The following is a 20,266-nucleotide window of genomic DNA, read 5'->3' as shown; positions in this document are numbered from 1 at the left end:
GATCCACGTAGAAAGGCGTACATAAAGGCGGGCGTAGCGTATCGTAGTTAGCTATGCCGCCACAACTTTGAAAGGCAAGTGCTCTATTCACAAAGCACTTGTGTCGAAAAGTTACGGCGGCGTAGCGTAAATCTGCCGGCGTAAGCGCACCTAAATCAAATGAGGAACAGGGGGGCGTGTTTTATGTAAACTAAGCATGACCCCACGTAAATGACGCTTTTTTCGAACGGCGCATGCGCGCGCATGCTCAGTATCACGTCGAATTTTCAAATTAAATTACGCCCGCTCAATGCCGAGACGACGTGAACGTAACTTACGCAAAGCCCTATTCGAGAAACGTTTTACGCAAACAACGAAAAATTTGACGCTGTCCCGACGTCCATACTTAACATTGCATACGCCTCATGAGGCAGGGGTAACGTTACACCGAAAAAAGCCTTACGTAAACGACGTAAAAAAATGCGCCGGCCGGACGTACGTTCTGAGAATCGGCGTATCTAGCTAATTTGCACACTCTACGCGGAAATCAACGGAAGCACCACCTAGCGGCCAGCGTAAATATGCACCTAAGATCCGACGGCGTACTAAGACTTACGCCAGTCGGATCTAGCCCACATTCAGGCGTATCTTGTTTTGTGAATACAAAACAAAGATACGCCGGCGCATCGTAGAACTTACGCGGCATATCAATAGATACGCTGCTGTAAGTTCTTCGTGGATCTGGGCCTAACACTGTAGCTGATGACTTTTAATAAGGACACTTACCTGTGCTACTCGCCCGCGCTGAAGACGGACCGCGGTTACGGAAGAGGCAGATTACGGAGTTCCGCATAGCAACAGGTATTTCGGGTGAGTATAAAAAAATGTTTTCAATTTTTTTTAGGATTTTGGGTGACCAACATTTTTTCTAGGTGGAACTCCACTTTAACCCCTTAACGCCCGCCGCACGACTATTTACGTCCGCACAATGGCACGGACAGGCAGATGGGCGTATATATACGTCCTTTCCTTCTAGCGGGTGGGGGGTCCGATTGGGACCCCCTCCGCTGCGTGCGGCAGGCGGATCCCCTCGGGGAGCGATCCGGGACGACGGCGCGGCTATTCGTTTATAGCCGCTCCGTCGCGATCGCTCCCCGGAGCTGAAGAACGGGGAGAGCCGTATGTAAACACGGCTTCCCCGTGCTTCACTGTGGCGGCATATCGATCGAGTAATCCCTTATATAAGGGAGACTCGATCGATGACGTCAGTCCTACAGCCACACCCCCCTACAGTTGTAAACACACACTAAGTGAACCCTAACTCCTACAGCGCCCCCTGTGGTTAACTACCAAACTGCAACTGTCATTTTCACAATAAACAATGCAATTTAAAGTGAAGTTCCACCCATAAATATAACATTACATCAGTAGTTTTAAAAGAATGTCATTAGTCCTTTGCGAAATATTTTTTTTTTTTTTTAGATACCTTCAAAGTGTTGTTGCTAGGCAGAATAGTTAATCTTCCCACTTCCTGCACCTAGGTGCTTAATGCTTCCTAACCAGGAAGTCATACAGTCTGGCTTTATGATGCACACACTTAAGATGGCCCCAGTCAATTTCTATTTTATAAAGTGTCTAAATGCTGTAACAACCTAACAAAACTGACCTTAGTTTACAGACTAACTTTACTAGAATACATTAAAGCGGTGGTTCCCCCTTAAAAACAACTTTTCCTCACAGGCTGTTGATTGACGTTTTCCCCAAAAACGAGCTCTCCCCCCGTCGCATGCGCAGTATAGCGCCGACTCGCCGTTCGGCTCCTTTCGCCAACCGTGACGCGGCTTACGCGATGGGGGGAGAGCTCGTTTTTGGGGAAAACGTCAATCAACAGCCTGTGAGGAACGCCCACTCCCGCGGGACTCGCAACCCGGATGAATATGCTGTACTAAGGTATGTACAGCAGGAAAAAAATATTAAGAGCCTTAATCGTGATGGAATGTGGGGGGGCAGTGGAATAAAAAAAAGTTGTTTTTAAGGGGGAACCACCGCTTTAAGCTTGTGTATTACAGGGGTATTTATATTTAAAAAGTGAAATTGTGGCCGGAACTCCGCTTTAAAAATGCATTTTTTGCTGTGAAAATGACAATGGTCCCAAAAATGTGTCAAAACTGTCCGAAGTGTCCGCCATAATGTCGCAGTCACGAAAAAAATCGCTGATCGCCACCAATAGTAGTAAAAAAAAAAAAATTTTTATAAAAATGCAATAAAACTATCACCTATTTTGTAAACGCTATAAATTTTGCGCAAACCAAATCGATAAACGCTTATTGCGATTTTTTTTACCAAAAATAGGTAGAAGAATACGTATCGGCCTAAACTGAGGAAATTTTTTTTTTATATATATGTTTTTGGGGGATATTTATTATAGCAAATAGTAAAAAATATTGCATTTTTTTCAAAATTGTCGCTCTATTTTTGTTTATAGCGCAAAAAATAAAAACCGCAGAGGTGATCAAATACCACCAAAAGAAAGCTCTATTTGTGGGGAAAAAAGGACGCCAATTTTGTTTGGGAGCCACGTCGCACGACCGCGCAATTGTCTGTTAAAGCGAAGCAGCGCCGAATCGCAAAACCTGGCCTGGGCATTTAGCTGCAAAATGGTCAGGGGCTTAAGTGGTTAATACATGCAATATACATTTTATGGCTTTTCTAACTAGCTTTCTGACATGCATTCATCAAATGACAAGGTATGCGGTCTGCTGTAGCTTATACAGTCTGTCCCTAACGCAATGGTAGACAACAGCCAAAATGATGGCTCCCCAGACAATAGAAAATATAGTTAACTCATCCAGCAGTACAAGACTAGGAGTACATGGAAAATAAAGCTAAGTGGATTGTTTTCCTAGCAGCACTGGAAGCGGTTACACAGATCAGCTGTAGATAGCTTGAGGCCCTCTGCTTTAATGAAGCTTCGAGTGTTAGCCGCAGGCTGGCAGGGCATGCTGGAAAAACAGCTTCACAGCTGAGACACAACAGACTGCACTGCCTCCTATTTAACATTAAAAAAAAAAAAAAAACAACACAAGGCAACTTACCGTGAAAATTCGGAGCAAGGTTTTCATGTACAGCCGGCGGATGCCGAATGAGACCCCAAAGATGGCAGGGACGATGATGAAGACAAGAAGAAGGGTGAACCAGAGTGTAACAGACAGGCCCAGGAGATTACATAGCACGCTGTCAAAAGGCAACAGGGAGCTCATGGTGTGGGAGAAGAATAAACTGGATGTAACCAACAGGGTTTGCCAAGGGAGAAGACAAATTATAAATAATGGCTTTGTAGCTTCTTCAGAAAAGAAAGTAAACGAAGAGAGACAATACCACAGCCATACGGCAATATCCACAAACTAAGATTTGGACTTTAACAGACAGAGGGGGTTCGGACTTCGTTGGCGATAGAGCAGGACAATCAAGCGGTGCAAATCGTCCAACGTCTTCGGATGGCAGTGACCTTTTCCACATATGTATGGATGGCAGATGTCTATGGCCTCCTGGACCAACCTAGTACAGGTTTTTGGTGTGGGTGTTTGTAATGCCGGCATTCAAGTCTTTCCTTTCTGGAGATCATTGACAAAGTTTGCTCTCATCTGTGATGCCCACTAAACATGTCCAATCCAGTCTTTACCCGTGGTGCCCACATTCAGAGTCCATTCTCCAGTCCAGTAATATAGGAGCCCATCCTGGTACAGGCATGACTTATTGGTCAGATTCTGGGGGTGTGGGACTCCTCTCACCGGGCATATGCTGACCGCCTCATCCTCCTCCTGGGCAGGAATGCTGGTGCCAGCCTGTAGGAGATAAACACAAACAGCCGGCTAAGGGAGAGCAGCCAAGACTCAGGGTCAAAAGGAGAAAAAAGGGAGGAATTACAAAGAGGTAGAGGGCATGGACAAGTGGAAAAGTAGGAGAGAGTGCAGAAGAAATCTGGACTGGAAAACATGAGCCCAGCACACAACATGATGCCCCAGAATGCTATGACAGCAGGTGAAAGTCACGCTGATCCATGTCATAGAACTCCTCCAACTTGTTTGTGTTGTAACACACACGTGAACACAAATAATACAGCGTCTGGAAAATCAGGCCAGAGATCTCCAAAGCACTCATTAATCACATCAATGCTAAACACAAGTAAAGCCACTCATATGAAAAATGTGATATATAATATATATATATACATATATATATATATATATATATATATATATATATATATATATATATATATATATATATATATATATATATATATACACACACACACACACACACACACACACACACATATATATATATATATATATATATATATATATATATATATATATATATATTGTGTGTGTGTATTTATAATTTTTTTTTTTATAAAAATGACTGTGTGTGTATATATATATATATATATATATATATATATATATATATATATATATATATATATATATATATATATATATATATATATATATATATATATTATACACACACAGTCATTTTTATAAAAAAAAAAATTATAAATACACACACAATATATATATATATATATATATATATATATATATATATATATATATATATATATATATATATATATACACACACACACACACACACATACACACACATTCCTTGGTTAATTAGTAAAGTAGCAAAATGTCTAAAGCGGACATAGAAATGCATTTCTTTTAATAGTAAACCAGTCCACAATACCTGCTTGTTGCCATTCACACAGACAATGTTTGCATGTCTCACATAAACATTCTATCTAGGACAGAGAAAAAGTGACGTGCCATGACACCGCTTGTGGTTTTATTAGAATTGCATAATTCCACCAGAAATGTTGCATCAAAGGCCGGCCTGAGTAAGGCGATTGCCTATTTAAAATGTTACCAATTTAAAATGTTACTAAACCCCGGACCCTGCATTCACTATATCTGGTCTCCCACAGAACATGGAAATGCAATTATTTTTGTAAATATAAACTGCTAAATATCTTTTCTCATATACAGTGCCTTGAAAAAGTTATCATACACCTTTGAAATGTTCCACATTTTGTCATGTCCCAACCATTTTATTGGGATTTTATGTGATAGACCAACACAGAGAGGCACATAATTGTCAAGTGGAAGGAAAATGATAAATGGTTTTCCAAATGTTTTACAAATAAATATGTGAAAAGTGTGGGGTCCATTTGTATTCAGCCCCCCTGAGTCAATACTTTGTAGAACCTCCTCTCACTGTAATTACAGCCGCAAGTCTTTGGGGATGTCTCTACCAGCTTTACACATCTAGAGAGTGACATTTTTGTCCATTCTTCTTTGCAAAATAGCTCAAGCTCTGTCAGATTGGATGGAGAGCGTCTGTGAACAGCAATTTTCAAGTCTTGCCACAGATTCTCAATTGGATTTAGGTCTGGACTTTGACTGGGCCGTTCTCTAAACTATTCCATTGTAGCTCTGGCTGTATGTTTAGGGTTGGTGTCCTGTTGGAAGGTGAACCTCTGCCCCAGTCTCAAGTCTTTTGCAGAATCTAACAAGTTTTCTTTAAAGGTTGCCCTGTATTTGGCTCCATCCATCTTCCCATCAACTGACAGATTCCCCGTCCCTGCTGAAGAAAAGCATCCCCACAATGCCAATGCCATGTTCCACGGTAGGGATGGTGTGTTCAGGGCGATGTGCAGTGTTCGTTTTCTGCCACACATTGGGTTTTGATTTTAGGCCAAAAAGTTTAATTTTGGTCTCATCTGACCAGAATACCTTCTTCCACATGTTTGCTGTGTCCCTCACATGGCTCCTCACAGACTGCAAATGGGACTTCTTATGGCTTTCTTTCAACAATGGCTTTCTTGCCACTCTTCCATAAAGGCCAGATTTGTGGAGTGCATAACTAATAGTTGTCCTGTGGACAGATTCTCCCACCTGAGCTGTGGATCTCTGTAGCTCCTCCAGAGTTACCATGGGCCTCTTGGCTGCTTCTCCGATTATTGCTCTCCTTGCCTGGCCTCTCAGTTTAGGTGGACGGCCATGTCTTGGTAGGTTTGCAGTTGTGCCATACTCTTTCCATTTTCGGATGATGGATTGAACTGTGCTCCTTGAGATGTTCAAAGCTTGGGATATTTTTTTTAGAACCTAACCCTGCTTTAAACTTCAACACAACTTTATCCCTGACATGTCTGGTGTGTTCCTTGGTCTTCATGATGTGGTTTGTTCACTAAGGTTTTCTAAAAAAAGCTCTGAGGGCTTCACAGAACAGCTGTATTTATACAGAGAATAAATTACACACAGGTGGGCTCTATTTACTAATTAGGTGACTTCTGAAGGCAATTGGTTCCATTAGATTGTAGTTAGGGGTATCATAGTAAAGGGGGTTGAATATACAAATACACGTCACACTTTTCAGATAATTGTAAAAAAATATAAAAAAAAAAAAAAAAACACTAATCATTTTCCTTCCACTTCACAAATATGTGACACTCTGTGCTGATCTATCACATAAAATACATTTACGTTTTTTGTTGTAAAGTGACAAAATGTTGAAAATTTTATAGGGTATGAATACTTTTTTCAATGCACTAGAGCAGTCTTGTGACTTCTATCAGTGTCTGGCTGAGTACTGGTTAAAGTGAAATTCCATTAATTTTATTGTTTATTAAAAGTCAGCAGCTACAAAAACTGTAGCTGCTGACTTTGAATAAACACACACTCACCTGTCCCACGATCCAGCGTTGCGCTCACCCCAGCCGTGTTCTCCCCGTGTCCTCCCTCGGTGGCAAGTTTTCTTCTTTCTCAAGCCAGCCCAGAATCAGTAATGAACAATTCATGTATAGGGCCACGATGTCATGGGGCTCACATTGTGTTAAAACAGAGGAAAACCTGCGCTACTGGACTACACTGGATATCAACAGCCCCGTGAAAAAATATAAAAATTTAAAAAAGAATAAAGAACAGCTGCATGCATCACCCCGGCACAACCATTTTTTGTTACCTCAAAAAAAGTCAATACTGGCCACCGATAATCAGTCAACCCCCATTTTAAAGTACAAAAAAAACGTTTGCCTTTGCAACCAGTTTAATTTGGGTGAATGTGGAAGAGCATATTATACCTGAAGTTCAGATATAAAGTGGGCATGTAAAGACGGATTGGCATAGAGGGCCTATTATAACCGCACAGCATGCGTCCCCCGAGTCAATGAATGCTGAACGGAGAGGGTATCCAACATCTCATCCAATCACAGGCTTACACTGTTCTTTGATCCAGAAATCAGCTCCCCTGATTAGAGGCGGGCACCACCTGGCTGTGCACTGCCAACTGACTCGCCAACCACTAGAGTCAAATTAGAATGGGCAGTACAAGCAAGCACTGCAAATTCTACTTTAACCAGTCCCTAATCTCCAAATAACCCATCAATGTAAAATGACCCACAAACTATAGAGATTTGACCAAAGGATGCTGGAAAAGCTTGCATTGCCATATTGTTGTCATTTTATAGTTTGTTCTCCATCCCCTCCCCCACACTGGAGGATAAGCTTGGACACCAGATGTCCAGAGCTCTTAGATTTGACCATTGACTGTAAAGTCCGATCTGTCCATAATCCTGCTGCACTACAATGATTGTCTATAGTTATCTTTGCACTGCAACAGGTACTTACAGAAGACACACTGCTGACATTCTTCTTTAACCACTTCAATACCAGACACTTCCCCCCCCCCCCCCTTCCTGCCCAGGCCAATTTTCAGCTTTCAGTGCTGTCGCTGTTTAAATGACAATTGCGCGGTCATGCTACACTGTACCCAAACAGAAATGTTATCATTTTGTTCCTACAAATAGAGCTTTCTTTTGGTGGTATTTGATCACCTCTACGGTTTTTATTCTTTTCTAAACAAATAAGAAAATATCGAAAATTTTGAAGAAAATATCGAAAATTTTGAAAAAAAAAAAAAACGTTGTTTCCGTTATAAAATTTTGAAAACACGTTTTCTCCTTCACTGACGGACACTGATAAGGTGGCACCAATGAGGTCAAAGTGGCACTGATATGCAGCACTGATGGGCATCGATAGGCGGCACTAATGGGCACTCATGGGTGACACTGATAGGCATCCCTTGTGGCACTGGCAGGCCTTAACAGACTGTCAATCCCTTTCCCCAGCTCTTAAAGAGGAAGTAAAGCCTCCTGAAAAAAAAAATACACTCTGCAAGACAAAGGCATAATGAGCTAGTATGCATAGCATACTAGCTCATTATGAATTACTTTCCTGAGATCGAAGCCCCTGCAGGGGCTCTCGTTCGCCTCCTCCGTCAACGCCATGTCTCCCGGAGTGACTTCCGGGTATCGCAGCTCCGGCGCTGTGACTGGAGCCAGCGACGGCACGCTCAGTGCGCCTGCGCCGTTGTCTACAGCGCACATGCGCCATAGACATTGGTGCCCGTCTTTTCTGCAAACATCTCCTAAACCGTGTAGGTTTTAGGAGATATTTCTTGTACCTACTGGTAAGCCTTAATCTAGGCTTACCTGTAGATAAAAGGGTTTACAACCACTTTAATAGGACATTAGCAACCTCTCCCCCTTCCCCATCCCAGACCCCTGCACTATATTCTAAATACTGCCCATGAATGAATCTTCTCCATCTGTAAGTACCCAGAATAGAAGTGGTTAACAGTGTTAGGAATAAGGTTACACTGCCTAATCCCCAACGTTGAGGATTCATCTAGATGACCGGGTTTCTCAAGTTTCAGGCCCATGCAGACGGCTGCACTGCATTACACATTCCTGCATTTTATTTAGCCCATCAATATGTGTGATATTAGAGAAGCCCATTGATTTTGAATACTTCTGATACTACACTGCCATACATTTTAACAGACACACCGCTCCCCCCCGAGTGACATTTAATTTGGTGAAGAGACTTGTCCTTTCATTTTCATCTGCTAGGCCAGGGGTCTCCAAACTGTGGCCCGAGGGCCAGATGTGGCCCTTTACTAGCCTCTATCTTGCCCTTGGGGCACTATTCCTCCCATTGATATGAGGCACTATTCTTCCCTCTGACACCATTAAGGGGAACTACCCTGATACAAATGACGGGATACTATTCCTCCTACTAATAGGAGAACTACTACTCCGCCTCCTGAGCACCAACCTTGAGGCCATATTTATTCTGACTGATACCGGGACATTTTCTGCTCCCGCTGGCCACAATCCGGCCCTCCTAAAGTCCCAAGGACAATACACTGGCCCTTTGTTTGAAAAGTTTGGAGACCCCTGTGCTAGGCCTTCTGGTTTCAGGGGTCTAATTTTCTAGTAAGGAGCAAAGGTTTGAATTGGTGGTGAAGCTTTGCAGAGAGGACATTGAAATTCAGCATTTAATGGACATTCTTTGGTTATTTGTGGTCATATGTTAGCGCTGTGGACTTGTTTTAATCACCTTTTTATCTGTGCAACACCCCTGGATTCCAAGTTTATGTGTTATTCTATACATTATCTGTCATCTATTGATTTATTTAGACGTGGAAAAAAAAATTCACCTTTGAAAAAAGTGTTAGCTGGAGTTCAGCTTTAACCACTTAAAGCGGATGTGCCATGGGGAAAAAATATTAAAAGCCAGCAGCTACAAATACTGCAGCTGCTGACTTTTAATATTAGGACACTTACCTGTCCTGGAGTCCAGCGCTGATCGCAGCAGAGCACGAGCGATCGCTCGTCTCTCTGCTGCTCCCCCCGCCATCCACGCTGAGGGAACCAGGAAGTGAAGCGCTGCGGCTTCACTGCCCGGTTCCCTACGGCGCATGCGCGAGTCGCGCCATGCCCGCCGATTGGCTCACACGCTGTGTGCTGGGAGCCGAGTGTTCCCAGCACACAACGGGCGACAGACGGGAAGTCAGAAAAACCCGTCTTTTGCCCGTAGCGTGTGGCCGGAAGTGGGTGCAAATACCTGTCTTTAGACAGGTATCTGCACCCCCCCCCCCCTGAAAGGTGTCAAATGTGACACCGGAGGGGGGGAGGGTTCCGATCAGCGGGACTCCACTTTAGGTCCCGCTATTCTTCACACAGAATTAGAATCAGACGATCATTTTTTCACCAATTCAAATTCCAATCATTTTGAAAATTTGGAATTCGTTACAAAAAATGTCTATTCTGCACATGTTAAATTAGGGGCGGAGAGCTGCTGCCAAAAACTAAGCGCAGGCTGAGAACTGAGCCATCAGTGGTCAAATGATCACTCAGTTCTTGGGCTTTGAGTTGACTGAGTTGTTCGTTTAGTAACACCTTGGATATGGGTACAACATGTAGTAACATGTTAATATTGGTGAACTTGGCCTTTACCTGGGTACACACTGTCCAAAAAAATGTACTCGTTCAGCAGGAACCAGCCAACTTTCAGTCAGTATGTACAGCAGTTTGCCTGACATAAGCTTATCCAACAACCGGCTGTTGTCAAAACGACCTGCTGGAAAACCAACATCTGATCAGCCAATGGCTGTGAACGCTGATCAGTGTATTCTGGCCTGAGGGGGAGAGGGGTAGTCCCCTTGTCAGAATAGAATAGTAAAGCGTGGGAGATCGCTGTACCATCATCTTTTGTGTTGGTGCGGCAATCTGTCAACCTGCTGGGCTGACTGAAAAGAAACTTGCGACGTGTACCGGGCTTAAAGCGGCAGCAAACCGTGGCTTTCAAAAAAAAGAAAAAATTCCCTGCAAGGCAATGGCATACTAGCCCATCATGAAATACTTGCTATAGAACAAAGCCTTCCAGCGGTGCGCTGTCACCACTGTCTGGGCTTCCATCGTCTCCCAGGTTCCGGGTGTACAAGTGGCTGGGGCCGCAATGACGTCACTCCCGTGCATGGCCAGCTTCTGTCGTCTCCCAGGTTCCGGGTATACAAGCGGCTGGGGCCGCAATGACATCACTCCCGTGCATGGCCAGCTTCTGTCGGACGAACATGCAGCCAATCAGCTCCTGATCAGCTCTTTCAGTCAATGGCAGAGAGCGCTGACTGGAGTGTTTTAGCGGGAGGGTCGCCCCCCCTGTCAGAACACAACAGATCAGTGGGGGAGATCGCTGAACTAACCTCGGATTGTTAGTACAGCGGCTTCAACCGGAGCTGTCAGTTGTTGTTTTTTTAACTATTAGGCCTCGTACACACGACCGAACATGTCCGCTGAAACTGGTCTGCGGACCAGTTTCCGCGGACATGTTCGGTCGTGTGTACGGCCGACCGGACAATTTTCCGGCGGATCGGACAGGTTTCCAGCGGACAAATGTTTCTTAGCATGCTAAGAAACATGTCCGCTGATAGCCTGTCCGTCGGACATGTCCGCTCGGCCGAAAGCCCTCGCATGCGTTGAAATGTGTCGACGCATGCGTGGAAGCATTGACCTTCCAGGGTTGCGCACGTCGCCTTGTCGCGGCGACGGTGCGGCCACGTCACCGCGTTCGCTGTCCGCGGGAAATTTGGTCTGATGGTGTGTACAGCCATCAGACCAAAATCCGGCAGCGGACATGTGCGATGAAAACGGTCCGCGGACCGTTTTCATCGGACATGTCCCGTCGTGTGTACGAGGCCTTAGAGCAGTGGTTCTCAACCTGGGGGTCGAATGATGATTTTCCAGGGGTCACCAAATGTTGGCCTGTTTCTGAAGCCCACACCGCTCTCCCAGCCTTTTCTCGGCCGCCCAGCTGGGCTGTTCCTGGAGCCCACGGCCACCCACTCAGCCTCTTTGCAGCCGCCCATTCAGTTCACGGCATGGCTGGGGGGGGCAGAGACTAGAAGTCAGATGGCTGGTGAGGAAAGTGAAGTGGGAGGGGCTGAAGGAGACCCCATCTCCTGATTTCAGCATAGGTGTCACTGCTGAGAGACACCACTGTAGTACGGGTTCCACGCTACAATTTTTTTTTTACTGTTAGGGGTCCCCACAATTTGTGAAATGTTATCAAGCGGTCAACACTAGAAAGGTTGAGAACCACTGCCTTAGAGTGTACTAGGCTTTAGACGGGACGTGTGTTACTGGGCGATAAGAAGTTCTTATTTAAAAACGGAACTAAACCCTCCTATAATTTTCAGCCATGGAAGCTGCCATCTTGGCCTTTGTTCGATTTGTAGTTGCCATGGTGCTGCCCACGTGATCAGTTATGACACCCGCCATTAGATGGTGTGACAGTTTGGTGGAGAGTGCAAGCAAATGTGACAGTTAGCAATCCCGGTGTTCTATCGATTTGTGCCCACTGTCACTGAAAAAAAACGCACAGACTGGAAGGGCACTCAAGCCGAGTTGCCGATCAGCTGGAGTGACGTCACCATAGCGCATGCGCACATCTTAGGAGGTTTTTTTGACGGGCGATACCATTGCACGGGCACAATTGAAAGCTATGCAAAGAGCTGTTTTCATACCATTAAATTGTGCCCGTGAAATGGTATCGCCCCTTAAAAAAAAACTCCTATGATGTGCGCATGCGCTATGGTGATGTCACTCCAGCGGACCGGTAACTCAGCTTGAGTGCCCTTCCGTTCTGCGCATGCAGGGGCACTTTTCGACAGCGGGCACATATCGACAGAACACCGGCAAGTGCCAGAATGTAACCGTTTCATGAAAGCGTTAAACGGATGGGTTTATTCCACTATAAGGCCCATATATATATATATATATATAGTCTGGCAGATTTCGGTGGTGTGTGATGGGTGAGCCCAGGCCGGTGTTGGGTGTCAGAGGGGTGCACATTACACCTCATCTTCTATCTATGGACACCCTGAGTGATGGACCTTCCTCATGACTCCTCCCCCACATTGTTCTGTATGCCCCCGTCTATCTATCTGCCCCCAGCACACACCCCCGGGGGTGACAGACGGGTGATGGGGGGAGGCGGCGCACAGTGACGTCACCGCTGGCCTGGACACACACATAAAGAGACACCTACGAGTCCGGCTACGTCACCCCCGCCTCCACTCAGTCACGGCACGGCGGGGGGGCCCTAACACACCCTCAATAAACACATTCTCACACCGACAGCCGCTACTCACCCCTTTCTTCTCCGTTGTCTGCCCGCCTCCCGACCTCGCGCGTTCTGGCGACGTCAGCCCGCAATGTGAGCGCGCACGGACGTACAGTCAGCAGATGTAGGAAAGCGAACCGAAGCAACAGCGCATGGGCACTAAGCGTTAGCACGCAGCGCCATCTGGTGGCTGGTATTAAAGCAGCGGTGTCAAAGCAGATCTTCACCCAATAAACTAAAATAATCGAACTTGAAGACCAGGCTGTTTCTGTTATTTTGTTTATAAGTTCAAAGGGTCACTAAAGGCAGAATTTTTTCAAACATGTTATACTTACCTCCACTGTGCAGCGAGTTTTGCACAGAGTGTCCCCTAACCCTGTCTTCTGGGGTCCCTCGGCGGCTGTCTTGGCTCCCCCTCGCAAAAGCTTTCTACCTTCATGCGAGCTCGCATGGTTGAAAGCTTTTGCGAGCGCGCTCCCGTGATACAGCGGCGGGCATAGCCACCGACTGTATCACTCGGCCCCGCCCCCCGGCACACGTGTCATCCGCTGTGATTGACAACAGCGCCAGCCAATGGCTGCACTGCTATCAATCCGTCCAGCCTAGCCAATCAACAGCCAGGCTGGGAACCGAAGACCATCACATGGACGCGTGCGGGACTTTCGAGGGGTCAGGTAAGTAAAACGGGGGTTCGGGGGGGGGCGGTGCCATGAAGGTGAAAAAACATTTACCTTTACAACCCCTTTAAAGAGAAAAACCCTGATAGGAACAAACACTTTAAAGGGCTGGTTCACACCACAAAAACACACTCAAGATCTGTTCCAGATGCGTTTCTGCATGCGCGTTTCCAGATGATTTTTTTTCTATTTTTTCTATTTTTTGTGCATTTTTGATGCATTCCAGTTCATCCCAGTGCATTTTTGATGCGTTACTGCATTCCAGTACAGTCCACTGCAGGAAAAATGCAGCATGTTCTACTTTTTTTTTCTAGATCTGGAAAGCCCTGGAACTGACTACACTGGTGTGAAATATGCCATTGGAAAACATATAACCTACTTTCCATGCATTTTTGATGCTGAAAAAAAACTCACTGGACTACATATGATGTGAACTGGTCCTTAACCCCTTCCATACACGGCATTTTCACCCCCTTCCTGCCCAGACCAATTTTTAGTTTTCAGCACTGTTGCACTTTGAATGACAATTGCGCAGTCATGCAACACTGTACCCAAATGACATCTTTATGTTCTCCCCCCCCCCACAAATAGAGCTTTCTTTTGGTGGTATTTGATCATCTCTGCAGTTTTTATTTTTTGCGCTATAAACAAAAGAAGAGCAACAATTTTGTAAAAAAACACAATATTTTTTACTTTTTGATTTAATAAATATCACAATAAAAAAAATCTATCCGATACGTATACTTTTGGTAAAAAAAAAAATTGCAAAAAGCGTATATTGATTGGTTTGCGCAAAAGTTATAGCGTCTACAAAATAGGGGATAGATTTATGGCATTTTTTTTTTTTTTTACTAGTAATGGTGGCGATCTGTGATTTTTATTGTGACCGTGACATTGCGGCGGACATATCGGACACTTTTGACACGTTTTTGGGAACATTCACATTTATACAGCGATTAGCTGTTTTATATATATATAAAACTGCACTGATTACTGTGTAAATGTGACTGGCAGGGAAGGGGTTAACACTAGGGAAAAGGGGGAGCACTCACATTGCCACATCCGTAAATTTGGAAGACGAAAAAGGAAAAATTACTTGAAAAACAGTAATTAATGGTCGGACTTTGGAGGAAGGACAGGAATATCAAAAAATAATAATTTTATTACAAAAAATAGAAAATTTACAAAACAGATCAATAAAAACCATATAGGATATAAGGTATGGAAAATATCCTCTGTGCATTGTCTACGCGTTTCGCTGTTTCTCTTCCTCAGGACCAGTAGAAGAAAGTACAGTACATGTTGCCAAGAATGTGTTTCTAGCACGACAGCATTGCGCTGATTCTCGGCGACATGGTGCCGACATCTCGCACTTGCTGGAATAGACAAAGCACATTCCAGCGAGCGCGTCATAGAAGCGACGGGGATCGACAATTCTAGGTGCGGCATTTGGTATGCATTCCTGAGAGGGAGAACTCCACGCCAATTTTTAAATAAAAAACCGACATGGGTTCCCCCCCCAGGAGCATACCAGGCCCTTAGGTCTGCTATGGGTTGTAAGGAGACCCCCCCTATGCCGAAAAACCGACGTAGGGGGTCCCCCTACAATCCATACCAGACCCGTATCCAAAGCACGCTACCCGGCCGGCCAGGAAGGGAGTGGGGACAAGCGAGCGCCCCCCCCTTCTGAGCCGTACCAGGCTGCATGCCCTCAACATGGGGGGGTTGGGTGCTCTGGGGCAGGGGGGCGCACTGTGGGGGCCCCCCACCCCAGAGCACCCTGTCCCCATGTTGATAAGGACAGGGCCTCTTCCCGACAACCCTGGCCGTTGGTTGTCGGGGTCGGCGGGCGGGGGGCTTATCGGAATCTGGGACCCCCCTCAAATAAGGGGGCCCCCAGATACCGGCCCCACACCCTAAGTGAATGGATATGGGGTACATCGTACCCCTACCCATTCACCTGGAGGCAAAGTGTTAAAGTTAATAAACACGCGACAGGGTTTTTAAAATAATTTATTAGTCTGCTCCGGGGGCCCTGTCTTCTTTAGCTCTTTTAGCAGGGGGGGCTTCTTCTTCCGCTCTCCGGGGGGGTCTTCTGCTCTCCGGGGGGTCTTCTCCGCTCTCGGGGGTCTTCTCCGCTCTCCGGGGGGGTCTTCTCCTCTCTCCGGGGGGGTCTTCTTCTATCTTCGCCGCTCTCCGCTGTTGACTCGTCGCAGCCTGGTTCTTCTCGCGCTGTCCGATGCTTTCTCCTTCAGCGCTGGCCGCCCGCTATCTTCGTGTATTAGCTCAGTTACTAGCAGGCGGCCAGCCCGCTGTTCTATGACGTCTTCTTCTTCTCTTCTCTTCTCTTCTTCTCCTTTTTTTCCTCTTCTTTTCCTTGGAGTTAAGTCACCCAGAACTTTAATTAGCTCTTTTAAATGTATTTCCCATTGTGATGCACTGGCTAATGCCCTTATTTATTAAGCTCTTAAAGCAACCCCATCTCTTCTCCATGTTCTTTGTTCCTAAGATTTTATCCCTATTTATATCTTCTAGCAAGGATCCTATTTTAGGGAAGTTGACTCTTTTGAAATTCAGTGTCTTTCTGTTGCCCTTACGTTTCCTAGTTGTGTGTTTTTTACTGAAACAAATTTACCTGTGATTGCCGTTTCCTAAATTACCCCGTATTTCCACATCCGTGATCAGGTCTGTATTGTTGGTAATCAGTAGGTCTAATAACGCTTTGTTTCTTGTTGGTGCATTTACCATCTGACCCATGAAATTGTCCTGCAAGACATTTAGGAAATGGAGAGCGTTAGATGAATGCGTGGTTCCTTCCACCCAGTCTATGTCTGGATAATTAAAATCCCTGTTATAATGACACTTCCCATCCTTGCCGCTAATCCAAACTGTGATCTCCCGACATGAGAATTAGATGCAGGGAAACCTACATCCAATTTGCATAAGTGTTAACCCAGCCTAAAGGGTTACTTCAGCTTTACTAAGAAACTAAATATATAAAAAGTTCATGTGCTGCTCTTAAATATTAAACATATAAAAATAATAATTAAAGATAAATAAAAAACATGCAATGTCGAATGAAAAGTAAAGCGTCTATTTAAACTTGTGCAGATATAAACATGTGAATATCATACCAGAAAATATGCAAAATATCCATCATAAATAAAATATAGTCCATAAACCATCTTTAAGTACATGATTAGACACTCAAGATGCAAATTAAAATCTTCCTGCCACTATTGTGCTGATAAAGTGGAAATCAAAAACATCCAATGATTAATCCTCTAGGGGAGCAGCTCACCATCATAATCGACCCCCAAGATTAATGAAAGATCTAAAAGCACTTTCATATAATCCACTCTGGACTGGTTTCCTCATACATGAATACAGATCACAGATAGATAAATCAAGATGGAAATCCCATATGCATGGAAAAAGAGACTAACAATAGTACAAGTACTGCTTAAAAACGTTTTATTAAAAAATAAAATGTTACACTCGCATTGGACAGAAAAAGTGACTGTGTCATAAATCCCAGAAAACACTACAGATTCCCACTCCAAGGACAATGACAGCTTCCTGGCAGGATTGCTTAAGTGAGTTCAGACTAGGATCCAAACACAAGTGCAAAAAAAAAAAAAAGACCAATATCCTGCAGACAAGAGAGGTGTACTGGCAAATGTAAGTCCCAAGTCCTCAGCTGTTCAGAGACTGGCACAGGCTGTGCTGCCCATAACGGGCTGGGGAGACCCAGAAGAAATACTGAAAACTAAGGAACAGAGGGTGCACCAGCCAAGCGCATTACCTTTTGTAATGGACTTTATTGTGTTTAAAAAATAGATGTATACTCTCAAACAACATCAGCAATAAGGCATAGCATAAAGCACTCAAAGCGAGTTGGCACCTAGACAAGTCCTGGATGCAAGAAGACCATAAAAACAATTGGCTCTAAGGAAGAGGGGATCTCCCCCCTTGAAACGCGTCTGATTTTAAGGGTTGTCTCGCAGCAAGGACTTGTCTAGACGACGGTGTCAGTAGAGCAGTGGATGGTGTCAGTAGAGCAGTGGACAGTGTCAGTAGAGCAGTGGACAGTGTCAGTAGAGCAGTGGATTGTGTCAGTAGGGCAGTGGATGGTGTCAGTAGAGCAGTGGATGGTGTCAGTAGCACAGTGGATGGTGTCACTAGAGCAGTGGATGGTGTCAGTAGAGCAGTGGACGGTGTCAGTAGAGCAGTGGACGGTGTCAGTAGAGCAGTGGATTCTGTCAGTAGGGCAGTGGATGGTGTCAGTAGAGCAGTGGATGGTGTCAGTAGCACAGTGGATAGTGTCACTAGAGCAGTGGGTGGTGTCACTAGAGCAGTGGGTGGTGTCAGTAGAGCAGGGGATGGTGTCACTAGAGCAGTGGGTGGTGTCAATAGAGCAGTGGATGGTGTCAGTAGCACAGTGGATGGTGTCAGTAGAGCAGTAGGTGGTGTCAGTAGAGCAGTGGACGGTGTCAGTAGAGCAGTGGGTGGTGTCAGTAGAGCAGTGGATGGTGTCAGTAGGGAAGTGGATGGTGTCAGTAGCACAGTGGATGGTATCAGTAGAGCACTGGGTGGTGTCAGTAGAGCAGTGGATGGTGTCAGTAGGGAAGTGGACGGTGTCAGTAGAGCAGTGGACGGTGTCACATATCCCTCTTTTACTCTATCCAAAACAGAAAAAAAAATGTTGCTTATAGTTCTACTTGAACAGCCCCAATGTTCAGTTTTGTCATCTGCAGGCAGAGTTGACTTTTAGCCAATTCAAATGTGACATTCTGCTGATATCATTTCCCAGAAAAGGTGGCACCCTCACCTACGGGGCTGGATTTTCATCCCTGGAGCCTGTGGGCAGGGCACGCAAGATTAGCATTGTAAGCCAACACCCTTCTAATAGGATGATCACTTATTTTTTAAAGTATATTTTCTTGTTCAACCAGTTTTAACCTGACTTAGCGTTTTGTGACAATGGGCTCAATTCATAACTAACACCAGGGCTTAACTGGGTCAGAAATTTGGCCCTGGACTTCATCCAGACTGGCCCACTTTGACAGGTCTCTCCCATGGCGGCCGGACAACTCCCCTCCCCCCCCCCCGGGCCACCCAAGCCCCCTCTCCCCCTTCACTAGCTGTTCTACTTTATTAGAGTAGAACGGCTGGTACTGGTACTCTTATAGGCAGTACCAGTGGGGAAGCTAGAAATTATTTCACCCGGGGCAAAGAATCAGTTCGGTGCCCCCCTTATGGGACAAGATTATGCAGAAGTGAGAAACTCCCAGGCCATAGCTGTTGAGTCCCCCCCCCCCCCCCATGCTCTTCTGTCGTCCCCCCTGCTCCTCTGGTCCTCCTCCTGCTTCTTTGTTCCCCCCAGGTGAGCGCTGCGGGGAGGGAGAGACAGAGGAGCGGAGGGAGGCAGCAGTCCGCTGTCACTGAAGCCGGCCCACTGAGCCATCGGCCCACCGGGAAACTCCCTGTAGTCCCAATGGCCAGTCCATCCCTGACTAACACTCCAGGATTGTTGGATTCTGGGTATAGCTTGTGCTTTAACATTACATACTGGAAACTGTCTTTTTCAGCCGTGGGTTGTATTTCATGAACATAACAGCATGGCAGTAAAAACAAGAGTGAGAGAATGGAGATGTAATCCCCCATCCATTTAGGAGGTACCCTGTTGCACTAAGGACAAGGTACACAAGGTGCAAAGGAGGAAGGTTCAATATGCTTCTGAAAGAGCCGTAACCTGGTGTAACAGATCACGGGCATCTTTGTTTCTGAACACTGTAAAATGAACACTGTCTTCTTCTAGTAAAAATCCCAATTAAACTATTTCCGAAGAGTCCAAGTGGTCAATTATAGATTAATCTCTGCAACTATTCAATGTGGTGGTACCAGACCTATCTTAGGCAGGGGTAAAGTCCTGGGGAAAAAAGTGTGGGAACTCCCACCCAAGATCCACTCCCCCACCAAAAAATAAAATAAAAAAATGATACGCTCATATGCATAATTACTAAACCGCATGTTTTTTTTTATAGAAATAACTTTAAGTTCTTTCTAAATCCCGTGATAACTCGCGGCAGACCTCCGCAATGTCTCCTGGGAACAATGACAAAAGCTCCCAGGAGACATTGCTGCATCGAGGAAGTGACGGAATACCCGCACACTACCCAATGAATCCATATACAGGAAGCGGCCAGTAACATAAAGGATTACTAAAGTTCGCCTGCCTCTGACAGTGACTCGAACTGGGCATCGCCGCTTAGTGAAAGATTGGCTCGGGTGGCTCGGCTGCTCTTGACTGCTCTAGTCCTGCAAAGGGAACTGCGTTCCTGTTGTGAAAAAAGTGCAGGAACTCCATTCCCACGCGTTCCCGCAGGACTTGAGCCCTGATCCAGTGGGTACCTGTCCCTGACCTACCACCCACTCACAGGGATGTCCAAATGACGCAGGTCACCCTATGTGTCCCTCATCAAGATGGCTGCCAGAGATCTCAAGGATTTTCAGTGTCCAGTCAGACAATTGTCTTTCCTGAGAAGAATGATGGAGTTTGTAAAGGGACAA

At 45.4% G+C, this 20,266-nt stretch overlaps 1 protein-coding gene across 1 annotated transcript in view; it reads right to left on the bottom strand.

The window, feature by feature from the left end:
* Positions 1–13,150, bottom strand: part of GPAT4 (glycerol-3-phosphate acyltransferase 4) — a 49,894-nt gene extending 36,744 nt beyond the window's left edge. The window contains exons 1-2 of the mRNA XM_040346187.1: positions 13,045–13,150; positions 3,075–3,824 (exon numbers count right to left, since the gene is read on the bottom strand). Coding sequence (XP_040202121.1) covers positions 3,075–3,239 — 165 coding nt within the window. The 5' untranslated portion in view covers positions 3,240–3,824; positions 13,045–13,150. The remainder of the gene's footprint in view (positions 1–3,074; positions 3,825–13,044) is intronic.
* Positions 13,151–20,266: the final 7,116 nt, after the last annotated feature.

This window comes from Rana temporaria, chromosome 3, assembly GCF_905171775.1.
Source record: "Rana temporaria chromosome 3, aRanTem1.1, whole genome shotgun sequence".
NCBI lineage: Eukaryota > Metazoa > Chordata > Amphibia > Anura > Ranidae > Rana > Rana temporaria.
Note: the sequence above shows the minus strand (reverse complement) of the source record. Positions and strands in the feature narration are given on the sequence as shown.